The sequence below is a fragment of the Macrobrachium nipponense genome, chromosome 7 (genome assembly GCF_015104395.2).
Source record: "Macrobrachium nipponense isolate FS-2020 chromosome 7, ASM1510439v2, whole genome shotgun sequence".
In the NCBI taxonomy this organism is placed as follows: Eukaryota; Metazoa; Arthropoda; class Malacostraca; order Decapoda; family Palaemonidae; genus Macrobrachium; species Macrobrachium nipponense.
The window spans coordinates 11,564,213-11,591,532 of NC_061109.1; the positions used below are offsets into that span (position 1 = coordinate 11,564,213).

The 27,320-nt window shown below is 41.7% G+C and overlaps 1 protein-coding gene across 1 annotated transcript in view; it reads left to right on the forward strand.

The window, feature by feature from the left end:
- The window catches only part of LOC135217537 (serine/threonine-protein kinase atr-like), a 796,062-nt gene that overhangs the window by 690,604 nt on the left and 78,138 nt on the right, over positions 1-27,320 (forward strand). Inside the window, 3 exon segments of the mRNA XM_064253504.1 lie at positions 3,476-3,745; positions 3,978-4,202; positions 22,192-22,349. Of these exon segments, the coding sequence (XP_064109574.1) occupies positions 3,476-3,745; positions 3,978-4,202; positions 22,192-22,349 (653 nt within the window).

The following is a 27,320-nucleotide window of genomic DNA, read 5'->3' on the forward strand; positions in this document are numbered from 1 at the left end:
CGAAACCGCTGTTACGGCGCACCTTAGACATGGATGTTGATGGGGAATAATCTAAATGGTAGACGACCTGTGATACTGGCTTTCACACGCTCTTTCTTTATACACGACGCCCAGGGGTAGCTCGTGCGAGGGTAGTAACCTCTGCATAACCAATGCTAAATTTTTCTCTGGTATATTTGGAAAACTATTTATATCAGAAAAAGAAGCAAGAAGGACCTTTTCACCACAGGTCTCTCCCCCGAAATAGATTTTTCCTCCGTCAAAATCCTTTTTAACTCTATTTTTATGGAAGAGCGGCAGGTGGCGGCTTACAAGAACGAACATGAAAAAACATCGTATTTGATAACGTGAAGGACAGTTTCAAAAGTTGCCTTTGTATCATATTTCTGTGCAGAAATGTAAATACCCTATACGTAATACATTTTCATTCACATTTTAAATATAAAAGCATGAATATTTATAAATCGCACATCCATAGCTAAATTTTACCCTAATACCTATGTAATAACACTCTATAAATTTTTTAATATTTTTGCATAACCTTTATGGGCTGCACGGTATTTCTACAAATGTATGTACTCGTTAGACATAATGGCGCTAGCGGCGCTGTTAACCGAAAATTGTGCTGTAAAAGTACCTTAAAAAGCCTTATTTTTTTAATGAATATTTTTGACGACAGCTGTAAAACCGATTCGCTGCTGAGCGATTGCGCCGTTAACCGCGGGCTGCCTGTAACTGGTTATCAGTGCCGTAAATGCCATAAAGCACCGATTTTCGGTTAATGGCGGTTTTCACTTAGCACCCTGCCAAGAAGGGAATCCCTGCCGATAACAGTGGTCTGGTAAAACTAAGATACAGTGGTCCCCCCCGTATTCTCGGGGGATGGGTACCAGACCCCCCCCCGTGAATAGTTAGAATCCGCGAATGTTTGGAACCCCTATAAAAATGCTAAAAACAGCCTATTTTGTTAGTTAAAACTCAAGAAAAACCACTAAAAATTTTCATACTTGGTTTTTTTAATAGTTTTATCTCAAAAAGTGCATTTTATGATGAAAATTGATCACACAACCAGGAATTTGTGGATATTTCTCATAGAAAAATACCGTGACTGCGCGAATTTTCCGCGAATAATGCGGGGAAACGTTCCCGAGAGAAATCCGTGAATGTGTGAGTCCGCAAATCCAGAGAACGCGAATACAGGGGTTCCACTGTATACTTAACTTATATTAATACTTAAAAAATATTCAATCTTTTATCATAAAAATGTATTTAATCATAAAAATAAAATTAAAATAATCAACAAATATTTTAGATATGCTCTACAAAAAAATCCCATTCTAAAACACTTTACATATTATTTCAAAGTCATCTTACAACATTACCCTTGAAAATATATACGTAGTATGGCTTTTAGGTATGCGTGACCACACCTATAACTGTTATGTACTCTTACCAAGACAAAATCTATTCAAGTTATCCCTATATTTAGGCATTTACATTTTCTTTCATACAGTATAGTATTCAAGTTTTGCCATTTTCTGTTAACATATGCAGTAGATAAGGGTAATATTTTCTTTCCTGCGAGCTCTGTGCTTTGTTTGGTGAATTTTTTATAGAAAATACTTTTTATTCATATTTTGCTGTGTTTACATTAATGTTAATATTTGAAAATTAGTACACCGCTTATCAATGCCAGAAATTGCTTACTGTCGCTGACAAGCTGGTTAATTTTGTTGTTGGCCAATTGTCCTAAAACCAAAGCATCATTAAGTTAACTAATGCTGCTGATAGGTGAGGAATGCCCGTTTGATACTTCCTCTTACTTCTTCCTAAGGAACACCATATTCTTTTAAAGCTTGAATTTCAAGTAAATGGACCCTGTTGGCTTGTTCCATATGAATAGGCTTCATTTACTGAATATATAGTAATAATAGTATAAAAAATCTTTGAGTAGGCAAATTTTCTGTGAAATTATTTGTACTTTTGTTCCATAGAAAAATTTGTGAATCTGTGAGTCCTGTATTGCGAATATTTGGGGTCCACTGTAAAGTAGGTAAGGATGTACTAAAATTATAAAAAGAGATGATAGCCAGTGCAATAAACAAGAAGGCTGGGGAACAAAATTTTCGCTAAGGCAAACAAATGGAGAGTTCAGTTATTTTGGTAGCTGAAGACTTGCTGAACCTTTGGTGCAGGCGCACCAAGTGCTACTGTGTAACATAGAGAGTTCTTCATTCAGTTATGATTTTTATTATTAATAAATTTATTAACCTTTTTATAGAAGGCAGTCCCAGTTATCAGCTGGGGTTCCGTTCTGATGGCTTAATGATAAACGAAAATTGCCCATAACCGAAAAGCGGCGATTTTCTAACTGGAAATTGGCACATTTTGGTACTAGACAAAGTGCCATAAAACCTGATCACCGATAAACGGGGACACCCTACTTAGTTATTTTTTTTGTTAGTGGTGGTGTTATTTTCCATTTTAAGTATGTCAGTACCAGTCGATACTGTGTTCTTTAATAGTTTCTGCTAATTTAATATTTTAAATAGTCAGGGAGAAATGTTTCTGGGTAGAATTTAATAATACCATTCTTTAGCTCTCAGTAAAGTTTGTGTAATATATCTTATTAAGATATGGAAAGAAAATATCCTTCTCTGAACATTAAGTAGTTGTTTAGATTCAATCAAGGGAAAGGATAATTTCATTAGGTAAAGAGTGAACTTTTTTGGAGGAGCTTTTTTGTTATTTGACACAGTATAGTGAAGTATCAAAGAAGAAGAGAGGCCGTGAGAGGCTTTTATCCCCTTTTAGTTTTCAAACTGTACCTTTTTCAAAGAGGTTTTTCAAACTTATTTACTCAGTATGAACTTACCAAATATAGGAAGAGGGCTAGTGTCTCTTAGGGTGGTTGGTTGAAAGTAAGGTTATAGTGCAAAAGACTATACCACTAGTCTGTTTCAACTCAATTGTCCCCAAAGAATTAATATTTGGGCATTGACAAATTCAATACTTTAAATTTATAAATTGTAGCATTAAATAATATACCCAAACCTTTTGTAAGTTAATGATCCTAAAAAACCATATAAAATTTCAGTTTTGCTGAGCTTCTCCATATCACTTATCAACTATCCTTCATTATTGTTACTGAATGCAGAAAAACATCTCTAAATTTGCCTCCAGTAATAGTTTCTTTTTAGCTTAGTATTTGGATTAACAAATACTTTTCAGTGATGATGAGTTTTTGCTGTATTCAGTAACAGAGAAGGGGAAAGCAAGGTTTTTGTTGGAAATAAACTGTGTATTTCCATAGAAAGCCTCAGTCATTAAAGTCCTGGAATCTGGGGAGTTTGTGGCTCATGGAGTGCTTGATTTAAGAGGTTGGACTGTAACTTCCATTTCTTTGCAGGATATTTTTTTATTTGTGTATGAAATGGTAGATGTACACTTCAATTTTTTTTCTTTTTTTATCTAGACCAGAATTAGAATCATCACTCAGTGACTACCGTGTTGAGGCAGCCTGGCGACTCGGTCAGTGGAACCAGCTGGAAACATTAATGGAAAAAGGATCTAGTCAATTGTCCTGGGGAACAGGAATTGGACAGGTATTTTTAGCTGTTCGCGCTCAGGATGCTGCAGGCTATCAAAATAGCTTGCGAAAGCTTAGATCACAGCACATGACTCCAATGTCTGCAGCTAGCATGGAGAAATGGGCATACCAGAGGGCATATCCGTATATTTTAAGGTAAAGCTTTTGCAGTACAATATTTATTAACATTTTTATTACTTTGGTATGTTTACAGTACAATATGATTTGTACCAGTGACAAGTTTTTGACATTTAATTTTTCATAAAAATTTGCTCTGTAGTACTAACATTTTCTGTCTAATGGGTAGGTATACAAAATATTTAATGTATTAATGGAACATAAGATCTCTTTGTAATTTATTTATTTATTTAACTATTTCTGATTTTAGGTTGCACATGCTAACTGAGTTGGAAGAACTTGTATCAGGCTTACTTCAACTGAAGCTAACAACTGAAAGTCATTTAAGATTATCAGGCCAGGAAACGGAGTTGAGAGCCAATCTTGGACACCAGCAGCCACTCAAGCTAAACGAGTTGATTGAAAGTTGGGATAGACGTCTAAGTTTAGTGCAAACATCCCATCGATATCTAGAACCTATCTTGAACTTTAGGAGGTGATGTGATCATATTTACTAAAGTTTTAGTTTTCTTTGCCTTATATTAAACAGATACTCAAAGTCTGTTGGGTTGTGATGTTTTGGTTAAGTAGTTTTCTGTATTTGATATGTAGAGGGTAATAGAGGTAATATGTGCATGAACAGGAAATTAACATAAGTGCAGTAGGATAACTTTTTTTAGGTAAATGTTTACCTAATTTTCTTATTTCTGGGCTCAGCCCGTGTCGCTTCGTGAAATATCCTTTTAGTTCATATTTCTAAGGTAAATATTGCTAACATTATCAGAGAAAAGACCAAAATGGAATGTCAGAGCATTCTGACTCGCTCACCCTATAAAAAGAGGGTGTCGGTATGGTTTCTGGGGTCGGAGTGAAGAAACCACTACCACGGGCCTCTTGTCAATTAGATCCCTCCTTCACAAAATCCCCCTGCTAGAGAGAGCTGTTACACAGCCAGCTCAGCAACTACTACTACCAGCGCTCCCACGCCAACACCAGCGCCTCTAGCGGCCATCCTTTCTGTTAGCAGAATCCCGCACACACGTGTTTTTTCTTGCTGTGCTTTTTCGCTATCGCTTTTTTGGATTATCTTTTCGTGATGGAGCTTCAAGCTATTGCAGCAACTAAGTTAAGTACTGCCTGAGTGTTTCACGTAATTTTAGCCAGTTAGGGCCCGTTTTACCGCTTTTATTTAGGTTATATGACGGTGCCCTCTACGACATGGGCATCACAAGCTCGCACCACCCGTGCTCGCCATCAGTGTAAGATTTACTTATTCAGCTCCTTCGGTCTCCCATGCCATTGTAGCTATTTCTGTGCAGTATTTATGTTAAGTTTTTTCGTGTTGTGCAAGATTTGCTATTCTATTTTATGGGAATCCAGCTCGATTGTTCATGCATGCATGTGCCTTTGTCTAGGTCTGTTAGGCATTTAGGACGCATGTCCTTCTCTTTAGTCTTACCACCCAGGCCGTTGCCCTCCGTTCTTACGTCCCGAGTAGTTAGGCGCCTTCCGTTCCTAGGTTGGTTAGCCTAGCTTCTCTAAGACATTTCTTTCTCTTTTACTTTTGATTCCCTTCCTTTCTATTATAAAATTTTATGTTTATTTTACATTGCATGTTTGAGACGGTTAGAGATAGCCTAGGCTATCTCTTTTACCTGGGGCCTATCCGTCCACGTGGCCCTACCACGTTCACGGTGGACCAGGCGATCGCACTGAGCCACCGGCTCAGTCACCCCTCCCTGCCTCCCTTTCCCCTACGGGGGATGGGGAGGCACGTACCGCTCGCTCACGTTGCCATGGCAACACCCGGGCTCGCTCCCCTCCTCCTCTCTTCTCGGAGAGGATATGGGAGCCTTGAGAGTGGGGGTACTCTGAGACTGTCTTGTCCTACCGTTCTCACCCTGGGTTCCACGGGGGTGTCTGGGTGCGCTCGGGTTGGGATGGCCACCTAGCTCGATCGTGCTCGGATCCCCTTGGGTCCCTTGCCGCTCTCTCTCCTACCCCGGTCACCCCCTTTCACCCACCGCGCCAGCGGCGGGCTCCGCTGGTTCCACCAGCTCCACCATCAGGGGGTGATGGAGAAGAGCTCTGCTACATGCTTCTATTTTATTTATCTTGCATTTTATCATTGGTTTTTGTATTATCTATAGTGTTTGTGCTGAAAATTCCGCTAGCCGGTGGAGTGCCCGCTCACCAACCAGGTTCTCCTCCTGCCTGCGAGTTTTTTCTATGGCGGAGCTATGCTCCTGCTGCTTTGGTTTATTCATTGATGGGTTAACACTCTCTCGTTCCTCCCCGCCGTTCTTGTACCCACCCCGGCGTATAACTGGTTGCTAGTTTGGTGAAACTCCTTACTCCGGCGTGCCGGATTTTTCTAACTAGCATACCAGATCTACGGGACTCTCACCACCACAGGAGAACAGGAGAAGGTTAACACCTATTTCTCCACTCCGGCATATAGCGGAGTGTTATATCTCTTAACGGGCTAGTCCTGTTAACCAGTGTTGATACTCATGTATCTGTCCACTTACAGGCTACCAACTGCCAGGAGTCCGGCTGTAACGCCGTACTTCAGGACCCCTGTGGACACGAGGTCTGCAGGACCCACGCCGTCTGCGCCATTCGCTATGGGGACACAGCGGTATGGCACCATGAAGCATGCATGCTCTATTTGCTATGACCTTGTAGAGCAATTCTCCTCCGGTGTAAGTTTATACTGGAATCTATTTGTTATATAATTTGACCATATAAATGTACTCCTACGAGAGGTACAATGACATTTTGAACTATATGTTTAATCATCAAGCTTAGCCTTCCCTTCTAGGGCTTACAATAACCCTCTCTTCCAGGCTACCGCCGTGAAGGACGCTGCAGCGACCACCCTGAAGGCCTGAGTTGGCGGGTTCGGCAAGAACGTCACGAAGGAGCAGCCATATATCTTAGATAAGAATATGGCTCTCCGCCTCTTCCCTGGAGCCAAGGCCGCTTGCTACGTCGACCCGGCAGCGGCGGCGCTGTACATCTCCACTATTCAGCTTCAGGTGGCTGAGGCGCTGGCGGCCCAGAGCAACCCCGAAATCGCAAACGACGTGGCTACCCTAGACCTCAACTTGGAACCAATGGCGGTAGGTGATCCAGGTAGTATGTTAGATGAGGCAAGTTTGTTGGGGGCTCAAGGGCTTCCCTTGGGTCCTTCTGGATCTTCTTCACCTGTTCCTTCTTCTACCTCTTTTCAAGGCTTTTCAGAGAGTGAACTTTCGGTTAGACCGAAGTCCACTCAGGCTATCCCTAAAGTGAAAGGGAAGCATGAGTTGAAGACCCTTGAGAAGACAGCATCTAAAAAGACCACGTCTTCCTCATCTAATAAGACTCCGGCTCACCACCCCGGAGCAGAGAAAGCGAAGTCCTCTTCTTCTTCGCATTCGAAAGGGTCTAGAGGCAAATCCTCCAAGGATAAGGCCCAGGCTTCTACGGATCCTGAGCCTTCGACCTCTACCGGGGCACGCCCCAAGACTCCTGCAGTGTCCAGAGACCCGGCTCCTTTTGACACAGACGCATTTGCTGCAAATATTATGCAGCAGATGGGTAGTCTTGTCGGGAACCTGGTGCAAGACAAATTCGAGCAGATGTTATCGCACATCTCTACGTCTTTTGAGGAGTCCGGTCAGTCGATTCGAAACATTTCGGAGAGACTGACCAACCAAGAGAATCTCATGACGGGTCTCGGGGGGAGAACCCTGCAACAGTCCTCCCACAGCCCTGGTATGGCGGTTCAAGCCATGCCGGACTATGATTCTCTCCCTCCCTTCACACCTAACATTCCATGGAGAGTGTCGTCATATGCCCCGTTCAAGACGCATGTTGACGTTACCGGACTGCGGCACTCGAAGATTAGAAGACTTTGAGTTCCACCCCGCCAATCTGCAGCCACTTTCATTGCTTATGCCCGTCTTACAGAGATGGCGATGAGAAGGGAGGACAGGATACCCAAGGAAACTGTGATCTACAGCCGGGATCAGGCCCAAAGGGAATGGCTGAGGAGCTTGGATGACTGGGACTGCGTCAACACCAAGCTCCAGGCTTTTAAGAGCCCTTTTACTATCTTTGTGGCGGATGAAGAGACTCCTATTCCTTTCACCACAAAGTTAGCGGAGCTGACTCTCCAAGCCGCCATGAAAGACGAGCCTATGCCGCAGCTCCGGGAAACCGAGCCAACATCCCTTCTTCTCCCTAGCACCGAAGACCTTTGGGCAGACCTACCATCCTCATTCACGGTAGGTAAACTCAAGCCGGACTGTGCAATAGTACAGTTTAGCGAGAGGCTTCCTAGGCTCCCGGACAATCTAATTCAAGCCGAATTTGATGCCAGGACCAGGCTAGGGAGGACGTTAAACGCCCTAGTAATGACAGAGGTTGCGGCAGTAACATACGGCACGGAACCTCTGTTCAAGCTACTAGCTAAAGCACAGACCCATACTGTGCAGTGCGACCTATACGACTTCGTAGTCGCACGGCGGAATTGCAGGAAGCATGTACTGCAAGAGGCGACTATTCGCCATGAGCCTAATAAGCTGCTCGCCGCTACTATCTGGGGTGCTGACCTCTTTCCAGAAGCGCTGGTTAATGAGGTTCAGCACGAAGCGACTAGGCTGAACCAAAGCCTTAAGGTCCGTTGGGGTCTATCGGCTAAAAGGAAACCTGAACCTTCTTCTTCCTCTGCAAAGAAGTTGAAGCCTAGAAAATTCACACCTTTCCAGGATTCCCAGTAACAACAAGTGGTACAAGCAGTACCGGTGGGGTTCTTATCGAGCCTCAAGGGAAACATGCAACCTTCTCTCTCCTCTGCAAAGAAGTTGAAGAAGACCTAGCAAAATTCACACCTTTCCAGGCTTCCCAGCAACAACAAGTGGTACAAGCAGTACCGGTCTCTCAGGTGGTACAACCTTCCACCTCGAAGAGTCAGGCTCAACCATTCCTACTGCTAACGTCCCAGAACCAACCCTCTACCTCGTTTGCGGTTTCACCGGCCTTCAATCCGGTTTTCGAAGGGCAAGCGTTCCAACCCTTTAACAGGTTTGGAAGAGGTAGCAGGGCTAGGGGTTCATTTCGTCAAAGAGGTGGCGGAAGAACACCTAGCAGGGGCAAGCACTTCTGGGGAGGACGGGGATCACGACCTGCCCCAAAGTCAGTGAGAACCTTCAGGTAGGAGGGAGACTGTTCCTCTATCGCCACAGATGGGGTTCAGCAACTGGGCACAAAGCATTGTGTCCAAAGGACTAGGATGGAGCTGGATCAAAGGTCCCCCTCCATCCAAGACCTTCCTTCAGAGACCAACATCGGAACTGACGGAGTATGCCGAAGAACTACTTCAGAAAGGGGTAGTATCAAAAGTCAAGCATTTAAAGTTTCAAGGTTGCTTGTTCAGCGTGCCAAAGAAAGGCTCAACCAAATGAAGAATAATCTTAGACTTGTCCCGTCTAAACTTATTCATTCGTTGCGACAAGTTCAAAATGCTGACTATCTCGCATGTGCGGACCTTACTTCCCCGTGGGGCCGTCACCACCTCTATCGATCTTATAGACGCATACTATCATATCCCAGTAGCAAGACACTTCCGCCCGTACCTAGGCTTCAGGCTAGGAAACCAGCCATTCTCCTGCAAGGTGATGCCCTTCGGGCTCAACGTGGCCCCCAGGGTATTCAAGAAGATGGCAGAGTCAGTAGTTCAACAACTAAGATCTCAGGGGATAATGGTAGTAGCGTATCTGGACGATTGGCTCATCTGGGCAACATCAGTCGAAGAATGCCACAAAGCTACGGTCAAAGTCCAGGCTAACGCCGGACTCCCGCTTTCAATGGCTTGGCATTCAATGGGACTTGAAATCCCATACTCTGTCAATTCCGTTGGCCAAAAGGAAGGAAATAGCCAAAGCAACAAAACAGTTCCTCTAGTGCAAACAAACATCAAGGAGAAACCAGGAAAGGATCCTAGGTTCTCTCCAGTTTGCCTTAGTTACAGACATTCTACTGAAGGCAAATTGAAAGATATAAACCGGGTCTGGCGCTCGAGAGCAAACATCAAGTCTCGGGACAAGCTGTCAGCCATCCTGCTGATTCTCCGCAAACAGCTCCAGCTCCGCCCCTGGGCGGAGGTCAAGAATCTATCCAAATCAGTGCCTCTTCAATTTCCCCCTCCGGTGTTGGTTATCCACACGGATGCTTCTCCAAGCGGGTGGGGAGGCTACTCTCAATTCAAGAAAGTACAAGGGACTTGGTCCCCTCAGTTCCGCCAGCTTCACATAAATGTATTAGAAGCCATGGCAGTGTTCCTCACATTGAAGAGGCTTCTACCAGCCAAGAATTCTCATATCAAGCTGGTATTGGACAGTGCAGTAGTAGTACACTGCATCAACAGGGGAGGATCCAAATCAAGTCATGTGAACCATGTCATGATAGCCATATTTTCACTAGCAACCAAGCACAAATGGCATCTATCCTCCACTCACCTGGCGGGAGTAAGGAACGTGATAGCAGACGCCCTGTCTCGTTCAGTTCCTCTAGAATCGGAATGGTCTCTGGACAGGCGCTCATTCCAGTGGATATGCCAAAAGGTCCCAGGCCTCCAGGTGGATCTTTTCGCATCACAATCGAACCACAAGCTCCCATGCTATGTGGCTCCCAACCTGGACCCTCTGGCTTATGCCACGGACGTCATGGGCATAGATTGGAATCAATGGGAGAAAGTTTATATCTTTCCTCCTGTGAATCTTCTGTTGAAGGTCCTGAACAACCTTCAAAGGACAAGTTGCTCTAGTAGCCCCAGATTGGCCCAAGAGCAACTGGTTCCCACTACTTCTGGAATTGGGTCTCCGGCCTCAACGGATTCCCAATCCCAAACTGTCTCAGCCAGTACAAATGAGGACTGTGTTCGCTTCCTCAGGAATTCTCAAAACCCTAACTTTATGGACTTCATGAAGTTCGCGGCTAAAAGAGATGCAAACATTGATCCTCAAAACATCCTTTTCCTAGAATCAGATAAAAGAGAATCAACTTTACGTCAATATGATGCTGCTGTTAAAAAGCTAGCAAATTTCCTGAAGGAAACGGATTCTCGAACCATGACTACTAACCTGGCTATCTCCTTCTTCAGATCCTTATTTGAAAAAGGTTTAGCAGCCAGTACGATTACTTCAAATAAGTCAGCTTTAAGGAAAATCTTTCAATTTGGCTTTAAAATAGACTTAACAGATTCTTATTTCTCGTCCATATTTCCTAAAGCTTGTGCTAGACTCAGACCAACAGAGAGACCTAGCTCAGTTTCATGGTTCCTAAATGATGGTCTCAGACTGGCTTCAGATACTGACAACGATTCATGTAATTACATATCTCTCCTAAGGAAAACACTTCCTTTTAAGTCTGGCTTCAGGAGCCAGAGTATCTGAACTGTCGGCTCTCTCTAGAGACTCAGGCCATATAGAATTTCTCCCATCAGGAGAAGTTCTCCTCTCCCCAGATCAAAAATTCTTGGCCAAAAATGAAGATCCTTTAATGAGATGGGCTCCTTGGAAGATACTCTCCCTTCCTCAAGACCCTTCTCTATGTCCAGTAACGACCTTACGAGCCTACCTCTCAAGGACATCTACTAGATCATCAGGTCCCTTATTCACTAGGGAAAAGGTGGCACTATTTCCTTAAAAGGAATTAGACAACAGATCTTATACTTTATTAAACAAGCCAACACAGATTCGTTCCCCAAAGTCCACGACATTAGGGCAGTAGCCACCTCAATTAACTATTTCCAACACATGAATTTTGATGATCTTAAAATTATACAGGCTGGAAGTCGCCGACAGTATTCAGACGTCACTACCTGAAATCCTTAGAATCTCTAAAATTTCCAGCAGTGGCAGCGGAAACTGACACTGCCTAAGTAGTTTAGTCGTAGATCCAGATCTCCTTTCTACCTGCCTCACTAACATCCTTCCTGTGATCCTGCCACCAGGTTCACCCCCCCTTTTTGAGCCTTAGTTGCCAAGGCTATATCGTGATGTTTTCCTTATTTTAATGCTAGGAATACTCACAATTGTATATGTTTTTCATTGCCTAATTTAAATTATAAGTTAGCATATTTCTAGTTTTTATGATCTCTTGTTATTTAATCATAAGACTACTAATCTAATTAATTTAAGTTAATTTAAGTGTATATTCGCTAACTTTTGTATTTTTACTTAAGATTATATTCATCTTTTGTATTTCGTTATTTATTAATTCCTTGTACTATTTAGCTTCTAACAAGCTTGTGGCCATTTCTCTGGTACTATTTCACGAAGCGACACGGGCTGAGCCCAGAAAAGGGATTTTGACGAAGGAAAAATCTATTTCTGGGTAAGGGCCCGTGTCGCCCAGTGAAATCCTCCCCTTTTTTTTATTGATCCCAACCTTCAGCCCAAGTTTGGTTCTCTAACATTCAAGGATGGCCGCTAGAGGCGCTGGTGTTGGCGTGGGAGCGCTGGTAGTAGTAGTTGCTGATGCTGGCTGTGTAACAGCTCTCTCCAGCAGGGCGATTTTGTGAAGGAGGGATCTAATTGACAAGAGGCCCATGGTAGTGGTTTCACTCGCCCCAGAAACCATACCGACACCCTCTTTTTATAGGGTGAGCGAGTCAGAATGCTCTGACATTCCATTTTGGTTTTTTCTCTGGTAATGTTAGCAATATTTACCTTAAAATTATGAACTAAAAGGATATTTCACTGGACGACACGAGCCCTTGCCCAGAAATAGATTTTTCCTTCGTCAAAATCCCTTTTTCATGAAGAGTTATTACCTAGTTACTTAAGGGACTCAGCCAAAATACGAAAAAAAATTGGTTTTCTCCCAAACCCATTATTCATAAAGAGCCTTTTTGTGAAGGTTTCCAACTGCGCATGTTGATCGTTCTTGAAGGTGAGAGGTCCCACTGTTTATGCCCAGTTCATGTCCACTAGCTTGGAAAGTGAGGCTTTATTTCCATGTGCCTTTGCTGAAAGCATTGGTGCTTGGTTACTTCCAAAGACTTCCACCTCTTTTTACTGTTATTATGATATCCTATTCACTTCTTTTTCATTAGCACATTTTCTTATTTAATTAACTTAACCCTTAAACGCCGAAGCGGTAAAAATAAAAAACTCCCCCGAATACCGGAGCCGGTTTTGAGTGAGCGCGGAAGCGGGAAAAATAATTTTTTCAAAAAATCACAGCGCGCTTAGTTTTTAAGATTAAGAGTTCATTTTTGGCTCCTTTTTTTTGTCATTGCCTGAAGTTTAGTATGCAATCATCAGAAATGAAAAATAATATCATTATCATATGTAAATAATGCGATATATGGTAGTGAAAAAAAAAAATTCATACATAATTGTATTAAAATCACGCTGTGCAAAAAACGGTAAACGCTGAGTTTTTTTTTTTTTTTTCGTTGTATTGTACACTAAATTGCAATCATTTTGATATATAATACATTGTAAAACAATAAAAGCAACACCGGAAAAATAATATCACAAAATGATGTACGAATTCGTAACGCGCGGACGTAAAAATTTTTTTTTTTCAAAAATTCACCGTAAATCTAAATATTGTTCTAGAGACTTCCAATTTGTTTCAAAATGAATACAAATGATTGAATATTACGATACTGTAAGAGTTTTAGCTTACAATTGCGTTTTTCGACCATTTCGGTAGAGTCAAAGTTGACCGAACGTGGTTTTTTTTCTATTTATCGTGATTTATATGCAAATATTTCGAAAATGAGAAAAGCTACAACCTTCAAATATTTTTCTTTTTATTTTACATGAAATTGCGCACATTTTCATATATAAAACTCTATGAAATGTCTAATATGAAATGGAGCAAATTTTCCGAGAATTCGATGTACGCAATTCGGAGATTTATGGCGGAGAATCCGCGCGCGGAGGGAAGGAAAGTTTTTTTCATAAATTCACCATAAATCGAAATATTGTGCTAGAGACTTCCAATTTGTTGCAAAATGAAGGTAAATGATTGAATATTACTAAAATATAAGAGTTTTAGCTTACAATGCGTTTTTCGACCATTTCGGTAGAGTCAAAGTTAAGACCGACCGAACATGGTTTTTTTTTCTATTTATCGTGATTTATATGCAAATATTTCAAAAATTAGAATAGCTACAACCTTCAATTATTTTTTTGTTGTATTCTACATGAAATTGCGCACATCATATATAAAACTTTATGTAACGGCTAATTTAAAATGATGCAAAACATTACCACAATCGCACGTATGATTTTTTCGGAAGAGTTACCGCGCGGATGTAAGGAAAATGTTATTTTTTTCATAAATTCACCATAAATCGAAATATTGTGCTAGAGACTTCCAATTAGTTACAAAATGAAGGTAAATGATTGAATATTACTAAAATATAAGAGTTTTAGCTTACAATTGCGTTTTTCGACCATTTCGGTAGAGTCAAAATTGACCGAAGGTTGAAAATTTGTCACTTATCATTTTTTATATGAAAATATTTCAAAACTGATAAAAGCTACAACCATGGGTTGTTTTTAGTTGTATTGTGCATGAAATTGCACACATTTCCATATATAAAACTTTATGTAACGGCTAATTTTAAAATGGTGCAAACATTACCACAATCGCATGTATGATTTTTTTCGGAAGAGTTACCGCGCGGACGTAAGGAAAAAGTTTTTTCATAAATTCACCATAAATCGAAATATTGTGCTAGAGACTTCCAATTTGTTGCAAAATTAAGGTAAATAGTTGAATATTACTACAATATAAGCGTTTTAGCTTACAATTGCGTTTTTCGACCATTTCGGTAGTCAAAGTTGACCGAAGGTTGAAATTTTGGCACTTATTGTTATTTATATGGAAATATTTCAAAACTGATAAAAGTTACAATCATGAGTATTTTTTGTTGTATCATAATGAATTGCGCACATTTTCATATATAATACTTCATGTAACGGATAATTTAAAACGGTGCAAAAATTATGTCATAGTGACGAAATAATTTTTGAGATGTGTCACTGATACTTTTTAGTGCGATAAGAAAGAAATTCGCGCTTGCGCGCCTGCGTAACGATTGTAAACAAAAGAACGCCTTGATCCGTGAACTCCCAGCATCCCCCAAGGCGCGTGATTCAAAAGTTTTCGGCTGGTAGGCCTATAAGTATTTTTCCGCGAATTTTAAAAAAAACTTTTCTGAGCCGACGTATGGTACGTCCATTCGGAAATCGGGGGAGATTTTGACTCGACGTTTAATACGTCCATTCGGCGTTTAAGGGTTAATGTGATCTGCTTTGTGTTATGTAAGTTTTATTGCTTAATTTAGTGCATTTTGCCTTTGCTCAGTAGCATGATTACCACTGCTGTTGATACCAGGTACACTTGTTTTCAGTTGTGTTGATCTTGAGCTTCACGTTCCTTGTTCTGGTGATGTTTTCAGTCATTTCATAACTCTGGATTTTATTGATTAAAAATACAGTAACTCTCTGTTTAATGCACTAGTATTAGGTCCATGGGGTAAAGGTACAGTGGTACCTCGAGATACGAAATTAATCCGTTCCGAGGCGGCCTTCGTATAATGAGTTTTTCGTATCTTGGAAACACATTTTACATGTAAAATGGCTAATCCGTTCCAAGCCCTCCAAAAACACCCCACCCCTTAAATTTCATAATAAAGCTAAATTGACCTATAAACAATGAACTACTACAACAATTTGGACCATTCAATACCTAAATTAAGAATAAAAATCCAAAACCTGTAAATAAAGTGTATATTAGTGTACAAGAAATATTATTACTGTAATGTAAAATGTGGAAGCTTACCTTTCGAGTGAGGCTATCTCCGATAGTGGCGGCAGAGGAGGAGGAGGACAAACGGCAGATAACGTACGTACGTACGTACACTTAACTTTATGAAAACATGAAAAATTTAAGGAAAACCATAAAACTAAAATTTACGAAACACCTTAACAAAACTGTAACACTTAACTTACAAAAATCTAGAAATTACGTGTAAAAGTTTTTTTTTTCTTTTTTTATTTTTAACTTTTTTTTACTTTTACGTAACTTTTTTTTTTTTTTTTTTTTTTTTTTTACAGAATTTCAACTTCATCACCGCTTTCAACGTTCTGTTTTTCATCACTTGGTTCTTCCTTCCTTTTGCTTTCAACTTTCTGTTTTTATCACTTGGTTCTTCCTTTTTGCTTACTCCTGCTAATGCTGAAGGCCTCTTTAAAAAATAACGATCCAAGGAAGATTGCTTCTGCCTACTTTTCACAATGTTCCTGAAACGACTCAAGCAAACGTCATCGAACTGCGCAAGCATACGACCTGTGTGAGCCTTTTCGGGTGTCTTTATTCGATAAACAATTGCACTTTATGAAAAGCGCCTAGAATATCCTTAATTTCTGCCGTTGTCATAGGCTCCTCCTCTTCCTCGCCGCTGCTAGAGAACTCCTCTTGAACGACGTTAAGTTGCATGGCCTCCAACTCCTTCAGGTCATCCGTCGTAAGCTCCTCTTGGTGCTCCTCGAGAAGGTCGTTGATGTCGTCCTCGTCGACGACCAGCCGAGTGCAACGATCTCGTCAAGATCTGGTTCCAAAACAGTTTCGGGATCATCAACTGTTTCTGACTCTGCAGCACCAGCTTCACCCACGTCGAATCCCTCGAAGTCTCTGGCGGATACGGCATCAGGCCAGAGTTTCCTCCACGAGGAATTCAAGGTTCGCCTCGAAACCTCCTGCCAAGCTAGGTCAATGAGTCGGATGCAAATGACGATGTCGAAATGCTCCTTCCAAAATTGACGCAAGGTGAGGTTTGTGGTATCGGTGATGTCGAAACATCCCTTGAAAAGATGTTTCGTGTACAGCTTCTTAAAGTTCGCTATCACTTGCTGTTCCATGGGCCTGAGGAGAGGGATGGTGTTGGGCGGAAGAAAAAGAATCTTAACGAAGGAATACTCCGCTAGGATATCTTCCTCGAGGCCAGGAGGGTGGGGAGGGTCATTGCCCAACACCAGCAGACATTTCAAGGGGAGGCGCTTCTCTTGCAAAAAACTCTTCACAGTCAGGCCGAAACACAGATTTACCCACTCGGTGAACAAAAGCCTCGTTACCCAGGCTTTTGCATTAGCCCTCCACATCACTGGAAGCTTCTCCTTCAACACTTTGTGGGCCTTGAAGGCTCGAGGAGTCTCTGAGTGATACACCAGTAGGGGCTTCACCTTGCAATCCCCACTGGCGTTCGAACAAAGTGCGAGCGTAAGCCTGTCTTTCATAGGCTTATGCCCGGGTAGCTTCTTCTCTTCCTCCGTGATGTACGTCCGACGAGGCATTTTTTTCCAAAAAAGGCCAGTCTCATCACAGTTGAAAACCTGCTGAGAACTGTAGCCTTCCTTGGTCATCATCTCGTCGAAAGTCTTCTTAAATGCTTCGGCCGCTTTCGTGTCCGAGCTGGCAGCCTCCCCATGACGCACCACTGAATGGATGCCAGTCCGTTTTTGGAATTTCTCGAACCAGCCATGCGAAGCCTTGAACTCTGGGGTTGGCGTTGAAGTCCCTTCCCCTCCCTCGTCTTCCGCCTGCGCAATCAAATCGCTGAAAATAGCACTGGCCTTGTGAGCGATTGCCATCTCCGTTACTGTATCGCCAGCGATTTCTTTGTCTTTTATCCAGATGAGGAGCAGCCGTTCCATCTCGTCATGCACATGGCTCCTCTTGCTGGACAAAATAGTGATGCCCTTCGATGGTGTAGTTGCTTTGATGGCATCCTTCTGTTTAAGGATGGTGCCTATTGTCGACGGATTACGGCCGTATTCCTTTGCGATCACACTCAATCGCATACCAGCTTCGTACTTCTTTATGATCTCCATCTTTGTCTCCAAAGAGAGCATGCGCTTCTTTCCGTGAATTTCAACTTTCTTGGGACCCATGACTACGTTAATTTACGTAAAGTTACACAATATACAGTCTTCGCACAACACGATAATATGTACTGCAACGAAATCACTAACGAATTTACGTTACTAAACGAAATCGTTGGAGCGAACGAATGCCGATTGCGTACAGTAAAGTTTCGGGTGCGGAGTGGCCGAGCTAAGGGACGCCAACACGTACGTATAGAAGATGCATGATGGGAGGGATGCTGTCCAATCAGAGAGAAGGATCTCATGGCTTGGCTAGCATCAGGAACCAATGGGAGAGCAGGAGGATGGTGGCGAGTCTACTATAACTAAGATGGCGGTGTGCGGCGCGAGTTTCAAAATTGTTATGGGGCGAATCTCGGACTTTCAGAAACCTTTCGTATCTTGAAAACTTTTCGTATGTGGAGCAGTAAAATTTTTTGCATTGGCTTTCGTAACTTGGATTTTTCGTAAGTTGAGCCTTTCGTATCTCGAGGTACTACTGTATGTCTGTATTTCTGGTCTAGATAAAAAAAATTATGTATTAAAAATCATTTTAATGTACGTGTGCCATTTCACACAGATAAAAAAATGTTCAGCAAAGAAATGGAGGTACAGTCCGACTCTTAATTCCGGCACTCAGTGAGCCATGAACTCCTATAATCCAGAACCTTGAATGAATCAGCCAATATTATTTCTTGAGCGCCTTAGACTAGTGTCACACGTAGGTGTCACACAGTTCCAGGTTTTGGATTTTTTCTGATTTCAGAACTGAGGCTTCTCTGGAAATACACAATCAGTTTATTTCCAATGAAAACTTGTGAAACTCAAAAATATAATGCAGTTCTGGGAACAGTAAATAGCTTAGCATAACCTACCCTATTTATGCTAACCCAAAATCCTAGCCTAACCAGAGTTAGCCTTTGTAGATGCATATAGCCTAGAAAAACAATTAGAATCCGAAGAAACAGGTATATAGTACTAAGTAGTTAGTAAATAATAAAATACAGAAAATGGTTCACATAAGGCTTTATCACATAGGCTGCCCTACCCAAACTACTGTATCATTTGCAGAAGCAATTAATATGTTGTTATGCATATATCTCTCAATCAGTCTGCTATTCCTAATTCAACCATTGGAAAAACAGTCTGGCTGAAATTGAGAGCCAGTTGGGATTGCATTATTGGAGTTTGTCAGGCACTTAATATTTTGGTTGCTATATTAGATCCTGGTCCTAAGTAGTTAATTTAAATGCTGGTGGCTATTGTAAAGAGATACCCCCCACAGAAAGGTCATCAGATTTCAGACAAATGACCAGCCATGGTTTGATGATACTCGTAGACGAGCCTACTGTGACAAACAGACCAAAGGAGACAAAATCGTTCAAATGAAAATTAGTATTGCTGGCTATCTAGATTCCCACATTTGGATATGCACTGTGTATACATACATGAACACATACACATATATGTATGTAGATAATAAAAACTTCAGCATTTGGAAACAAGTGCAATCTCTCTCTGGGCAGTAATCATGGAATGCGTCCTAGTCTGTGACGCTGTTGTTTATTACAATGATAAGTAAAAAAAATTGTAACAAGAACCCATTTTTTTTTAGACATACAAGCATGAAAAAGTAAAAGTAAAAAAAAATCTATGCAAGTATAAAACCATTTGTAATTTTTTTTCTGTGCTTCTCTTCTCCTGTCTTCTTTCTCTGGAGATACTTTAGTAAAAAGTTAATACGTGAAGAGCAATGATTATACTAGCCACATAAAGTAAGACCCATTTACTTTTTATTTATATATTTCATTACCATGAAAATCTGTTCTGTAGCTAATCCAATGTTTAGGTTTGGTAAGCTTCTTGATAAAGAAGAGGTTAAGGTATTACCTGAACAGGACTGAGATCAGAGGGTCATCCAGCAACCAATGGTGTTCTGTTGAGAATCCTTCCCTCCCCTTTCTAAGAATGTTTTGTCATTCTTCCTTAGGGACCTAATTTATGAGGTGCGTCCTTGGATTCAGGAGGGCATTTTGCCTTCAATGAAAGTGAAAGCTAACGATGTCTGAGCAGTCGCTACCTCCTTCACTTTCAGGCATAATACATCCCTCTCTTCCTTATTGCAATCGACTTATAGGAAGTGCAAATCGATCATCGTGTCACACTGTTGAAGGAAGTGGAAATAGTGTTCAAGAATTGCAGTACCCTAAGGCCATCATCAGTGGCTGGCATGTTATTGGTGGAAGAAGCAAAGAAAAAGTTTTTTTCTCTATCTCTTTGCCTTGATGTAGGGTGTCGATTTTTGGGGAACTTTGTGGAACTATGTACCTGGAGTTACCACCAGTTTTAGTGGGTGGGATTTGGTTTTTATTTCAGTGTAGGTGACAGTGTTGTCTGGTTGTGTTTTATTCTGGTACTCTGCCCAAGGCAAGGGCACTTCTTTATGCTGTACTAGCCATCGGTCATATCCTTATATGCAAAGCTCCCACCTAAGTAGAAGCACCCTTTGGCTTTACCACCACACCTTTACAGGATAAGATGAACACTAACTAGAGGCAGTATTCACCTGCAGTAGCTCTCTTACCAGGTGAGGAAACAGGCATTGTATCAATCCTAAGCAATTTTTCTATTTCAGAGTCATGACCATTTCTTAATCTATTGTTTTGGAGTAGAATATGTCCAAGCATCCCACTTGTACTCATTGTGGGATTCAGCTATGTAATTATTTGATAAGTTATATGAAAATGATATATTCATAATAAGATTAAGTTTCATATATACTTACCAAGTAATTACAGAATTGAAGCTCACCCTCCTCCCCTTTTATGTACATAAGGGCACAAATGAATTGTGCTCTTATACTTGGTTGTTCCTACTGTTCCCTGACAGTGGGTGCTGGGTGGGTTAGTCAATTACGTAAAACAATTGAAGTGCTGTTGTGCAAGTTAGAAACTATAGCTATATAATTGCTTGGTAAGTATATATGAAACCTAATTTCGCTATGAGAATATTTTTGAGGAATATGATCTCCGTCTGGTTGAAGAAGGTCATACATAGAGCTCATAGTAATGTGTCGCTGTTGGAGCAGAATAGAGTTCTAGTTCACTAAATCAGAGTTCTATCTGCTTTTGTCATTTGTAAGCATAGTATGGGTGTTTTTTCTATTTTAGATTCAGGCACTTGTCGGTGCCAGTTTACATTTACTAAATTTAATCAAATGCTATAATGGATTTTTTCAAAAGGCATTACCCAGTTATTGGCATAGTATTTTATATTTCTATGCCACAGCATTTGTGCTTTATGATTGTAATTTAGCTAGTAGTGGAGGCTTGACCTATGGCTTTCAATTTTTTTTTAATATTATTAAAGGCCACATACAAAAATAATCCATTTATGTTGAGACGCAGACACACTCTCTCTCTCTCTCGCTCTCTCTCTCTCTGCCTGTAATTTAGCAAGTTTAGAACTGTAGTTTCCAGATTTTAGGTCAGTTAGGATCATTCTCTAAAAGTTATATTGTTTGTATAGTGCTAATGCATAATGTGCAATGCTTTTTATTGTATCATTACTTTATCTTGAATTATTATCATACGTATTTGATAAAAGTGAAAAAAGTTAACATTTTAATTACTAATATTGGTGATGAGACTATACTTTTTGATGTCATTGCAGTGCATGAACTGCATTAACAAGTTATAATCCAGGGAGCTGTATTCATGCATGCATTTTTTGATTAAAAAAAAATGATAAAACCTAAAAATAAGTTATTTTTGGTACCTCTGTTGTCATCTCTTGATATTTTAAGATAAAAAGAAATTCTGTAAAATTAAATGCTTTGTTGAAACACTGGATCTGGGAAAATGTTAAAAGATGTAACTCACAAATCGTAGACATGTTGACTTCTGGGGTTATTAGTATCCGTCTTGCATGAATGATTTTACTGCTATTCCTGAGTTGACATCTATCAATAAGTACCTTGCTTTACACTGTAAATGGCTCGGCCTTACATTTTTAAAACCTCCAAGATATACCAGGGCCCAGATTCCAAACTCATAACAATTTCCAAGGCCTCTTCTAGTCTCTTCAGTATAGCTCACCAATCTGAGGTCTTTAGTAACTCAGTCCTCCCTCCCTGAATGCTGTTTGGGGATACGTATATATGAGTGATTGGGTTGCAATGAAACAAATTGAAGTTTATGACACAAATCTAGTCTTTTATACAAACTCATCTCTCATAAAGTGAGTTTCAACCTCCTTGCCTCTTAGATCACATAGCATCATTTGTAGTCTACATTAAAAGGTGATGCATGTGCTGTATTATCTCTAATCTTCTTTTGTCTGTTAGAAAAGACTATAAAAGCTAAGGTCAAATTTGTGAGTGATGGACTCATATAAAAAACATAGCTTGTATTGGAAAAATAGTTTTTAATAATGGTTCTGCAAATGTGAGCATATACATGAGTGATGGGTTCATATGAAAAAATTAATTTCTATTTCCAAAATATAGTTTTTAGCAATGGTTTTAATTGCAAATCTTTCTAACCTCAGAACGCTTTTGGAACTTGCTCGTGAAATAAAAGAGGAAGGTGATCCAGTATTGAGTTCTTCTCTGAAAGTAGAGGTAGAGCGATTGTGGCTACAGAGTGCTAAAGTGGCACGAAAAGCAGGTCATTTACAGCAAGGAGAATGGGCTCTGTTGGGAGCAGGTATGCATTTATTACAATTCCTCAATTATGGTAAAAGTTTATTTGATTTGATTGAAATGTAGTTTAGTTTGACCATTATTGTAGCCTGTTGACCTCCGCACATGATTATGGAAGTTACAAGTATGCAGGGGAACAAGCATTCTAATAACATTACAGTAATCCCTCAATTGTTTGAGTTCTTCACTGGACGAATGGGTTCCATACCCGACTATCAATCTGGTGGTCCGAGATCGCTTCCCGCCATGGCTAGGATTGAATCAAGGAAATTTTAATTTCTCAATTAATGTGGTTCAGATCCCACAATAAATTGTAGGTACCGATGCTAAGAAACCAATTAGTTCCTAGCCACGTAAGAAAAAGATACAACCTTTGGGTCAGTCTGTAAATCAGCTCATTGGTCTGGTAAAACTAAGATGTACTTAAGAAATTAACCTCAGTTGTTTCTGTCAATAAAGCCAAGGCCCCTGTCAGGTAATGACAAGTAAAAATATGTAGTGGTGTGCAAGAGAAACTCCCTACTCCTCCTCACCTAACATTGTCAATAGTGGAAAACAATATTCTTGTAAATAACAACCATCATACTTTAAACTGAAAACTTTATACAGAAGTAATTATCTACCTTGTTTTCTCATCCTCTTCTTTCCCACTGTTATCCCTACATTAAGGGGTTGGTTGCCTGTTGTGCCTTCTCCACTGCCTTCTATCAAAGGCATCATCCTCCACCAAACCTCTCCTCTCCATATCTTCCTTCACTTTATCTTGCCATCTAATTCTCTGTCTCCCTTTTGATCTTCATCCTCTAACAGGTTCCTCCCAAGCTCTCTTCACTTCCTCCTTATCATCCATTCTCAACACGTCCATACCATCTCAATCGTGACTCTCTTATCACCTCTGTAATCTTTACTAAGCCTGCCCCTTCTTATTTCATCATTTTCCAATCTCTCAAGCAGTGATTTTCCCATAATCCACCTCAGCATTCTCATCTCTGTTTTCTCAAGCTTTACTTCCTCTTTTCTTCTCAGAGCCCATGTTTCTGCTCCATACATTAACACTGGTCTTATCACTGTGTTATATATATCTTGACTTTTAGCTTGATTGGCATTTTCTTATCACATACCACTTCCCCATGCAGCTTTTATCCTACTGTCAACTTCAGCTTCACATCCTCCCTCTTGACTCTAAGTAGATCTTAAGTATTTAAACTTTTCTGCCTGTTTTATAATCAAGCCTCTTCTTTCTTGTAATACTACTGCTCAGCTAAACCTCTGTGTTATTTACATTCACCTTTAAGCCAACCCTCTCAAAAAGATTCCTGCCACTCTCCAACCCTTCTCTGTAACTCCTCGTTTTCAGCAGTAATCACCAGATCATTGGCATACAACAATTCCCACAGCTCTTCATTCTTGATCACTTCACTCAACACATCCATGACCAGCACAAACAAAAATGGGCTTAATGCTGACCTCGGGTGTAATCCAACACTAACTTCAAAGTTTTCTGTTTCCCCAACTGCTGTTATCACTTTTGAGCGCATTCCTTTATGTACCGTCTCGGCCAGCCTAACCAACTTTTCTAGGACTTTCCTTTTCCTTAAATATAAAAAACATCACTTCTCTTGGGATTCTATCGTATGCTTTCTCTAGGTCTATGAATGCACAATAGAGGTCCTGGTTTCCTTCTAGCCTCTTTTCCTTTAGCTGTCTTACTATGAAGATGGCATCCACCATCCCTCTTCCTCTCATGAATCCATACTGCTGTTTCCCGATCTTTACAATCTCTCTTAATCTCTCATCCAATACCCTCTCTTAAAACTTTCAATCCATGCTCTGTTAGTTTAATTCCTCAGTAGTTACCACAATCCATGACAGCTCCCTTCTGCTTGTATATATATACCATTAGACTCTCCTCCCAATCCTTTGGCATTTCTTCCTCTTCATATATAGCTTTAATAAATCCAACATCCTTTCCTCCCCCTCAGTAGTACCAGGTAATTTGAGCATTTCAGTTTGGAACTCCGATGGACCTGGTGATTTACCATTCTTCATTTTCCTTAATGCTCTCTTCACTTTTGTATCCTGCATCTCCCTCACTGGTCCCTCCATCCTCTGTGCTTCCCCCATCTCCTCTCTGTCATTTTCAGTTTTTAACAGTTGTTCCAAGTGCTCTTGCTATCTCTTCTTAATGTCTTCCTCCCTACACAATATATTTCCATCACTATCCTTGATGACACCCAATCTACTCACATCCTGTCTTTGCCTTTTTCTCAAGTTTGAAACCATGTTTTCTCATGTTTGTAACAAAATAAATTCCATTAATACTTTGTATACTTAAAAAAAAATAAAAGCAATCCCCTTCTTTTTATACGTGCAACTTACCCGGCAGATATATACTTAGCTATAGACTCCGTCGTCCCGACAGAATTCAAAACTCGTGGCACACGCTACAGGTAGGTCAGGTGATCTACCATTCCCGCCGCTGGGTGGCGGTATACGGAACCATTCCCATTTTCTGACAGATTTTCTCTGTCGCCGGGAACGGCAACAACTGTTGTGGTTCCCTCCTGCATGGAATTCTGCTCGTTCGCCGAGAATTGTTGGATTGATTTTGGTGAAGTACTCTGTTTTTTCTCTGGCTTGTCATACGCTTGTTGTGGACTGTTTTAGGATTGGATTAGGTATTTTCTCTCATGATGGCTGACGTTAAGGTAACACCTAAGTTTAGGGTGTGTGCAAGGGACGAATGTAGAACTAGACTTCTGAAAGCAGAGATAGATCCCCATACAATTTGTGTTAAATGTAGAGGTTCTGAGTGTTCTTTTGATAAGACCTGCGCTGAATGTGAGGGACTGACAGAACAAGGATGGAAGGATTTATCTTCTTATATCAAGAAAAGAGAGAAAGATAGAGCTAGGAAAGCTTCCGCAAGAAGCTCGAGTAGATCTTGTTCATTTGAACCCGAGTTAGAAACTAACAAGGTAGATGATAACGTTTCTCCCATAACCTCAGCCCCTTCTCCCTGTGTTGAATCTAAGGATTCGTTTTCAGAGATGGAAATCATGAGATCCTCGATCAGGGAGCTTCAGGAACAGCTAAAAGCTATGGAGGCGAAAGGTAAGAGTGTCAGTGAGTGCAGTGACCCCAGTGCAGTGGAGGGGGTGTCTGATCGGCTCCGCATTGCTCCTAGGCCTAGACCTCTTTCAAACTCCCAGGACCAGGGGAGGAGGAATGTCAAAAGCCGCAGGGAGGATGTGGAGCATCCCCAACGATCAGGCGTCCCTTCGGCAGATCCTGAAGTAGCGACCCAGGCTGCCCTGGATAGCCGTAGAAAAGGCATCCTGGAAGAGTTCTTTTCTGCTTCGGACTCCTCGTCTAGGCGTGGATGGAGCTCTGCCTCGAAGTCTCGTCCTTTGAAGAGATCGTGGGTTTTGCCGAAAGGAGACGCTCTTGATTCAAGCCCCGAGCGCTTTCCTGAGGATTTTCCTTCTTGTAGTAAGAAGTCTAGAAGACCGTCTCCAGCTCCTCAAGATCCTACTAAGCTCTTCCTGCTTAACCTGCAGGAACAGTTATCCTCCCTGGTGGGCGCTCTCCATAAGGATTCGTCGCGAAGGAAAGACGCCTCCCTTCCAGTGAAGAGATCGAAGTTTTCATCTCCTAGTAAGCGCTCTTCTCCTTGTAGAGGAGACGTATCTCAGTCTAGCAGGCGCTCGTCTCCTGAGAGACTCTCTCGATCTCCCTTTAGGCGCTCCTCACCTCCGTACAAGAATGCTCCGCGCAGACAGCTCAAACCCCTCAGGAGCTCTTCTCTTCGCAGTAAAGTTCCCAGCAGTAGCTGCTCTCAGAGGAGACGCTCAGCTACTTTTTTACGAAGAGAACAGGAGTCGGACTCCTCTACTGAGGATCATGGCAGGCGTCAAGAGCCAGGATCTTGTCAGGCGCCGGGAGTTGAGTGAGCCCCAAGAGCCTTTAAGGTGTCAAGAGCACCTCAGGCACCAAGAACCTAGTAGGCGTCAAGAGCCTGCCAGGAGTCGAGTGAGAGGCGTCAAGAGCTTATCAGGAGCCAAGAGTCAAGCAGGCGCCTGGAGTCAAGCAAGCGCCAGGAGTCAAGCATGCGCCAAGGAAGCCTCCAAGCAGGCGCCAGGAGTCAAGCAGGCGTCAGGAGTCAGGCAGGCGCCAGGAACCTAGCAGGGGCTTAGGTTTGAATAGGACCCCTTCACACTTTATGAGCTCTTCAGAGAGTAGGAGCCCTTCGCCTTGCGAGAAACAGGTTACTGAGAAGAGATCTTCTACCTTTAGGAGCTCCCTTGCGCCTTGCAGTAGCAAGCATAGGTTGCATGGAAGGCGATCTCCTTCTTATGACAGAAGTCCCGCTACTTCTAAAAGCTGCTCCCCTTCGAAGGGCTCTCCTGCAGCCGGAGGGTTAGAGGAAGTCTCGGATGAGGAATTTCCAGTTGACGTAGTAGTCTCTGATTATAAAAGACTGTCTTTGCTTTTGTTGAAGGAGTTTGGTGATACGCTTCAACCAGCTGATCCGCCCTCTCCAGGTTCTTTGCTTTCAAGTACGAAGTCTCCGAAAGCCTCCTCATTCGTGAAAATGCGTCCTACCTTAAGCATGAAGAAGGCATTCAAAGGATTTGGAGAGTGGCTTCGCACTAAAAGAGAAGCGGGCAAGACTGTTTTTTCATGCCCTCCTTCCAGGCTGACGGGAAAACCTGGAAGATGGTATGATACCAAGGAGCCTATGGGCTTAGGGCTTCCTTCGTCCGCAGATGCAGACTACGCTTCATTGGTCGATTCGTCAAGGAGGCGCGCTCTACTCTCAGCTAAAGCTACGTGGGGGATGTGCGAGCTAGATCATCTCCTAAAGGGCCTCTTCAGGACACTGGAGGTGTTCAATTTTATGGACTGGTCTCTGGGAGCCCTTGCGAAGAGAGCCCAAGATCCCGAATTCGTCAGTATGGAGGAGCTCTCTAGC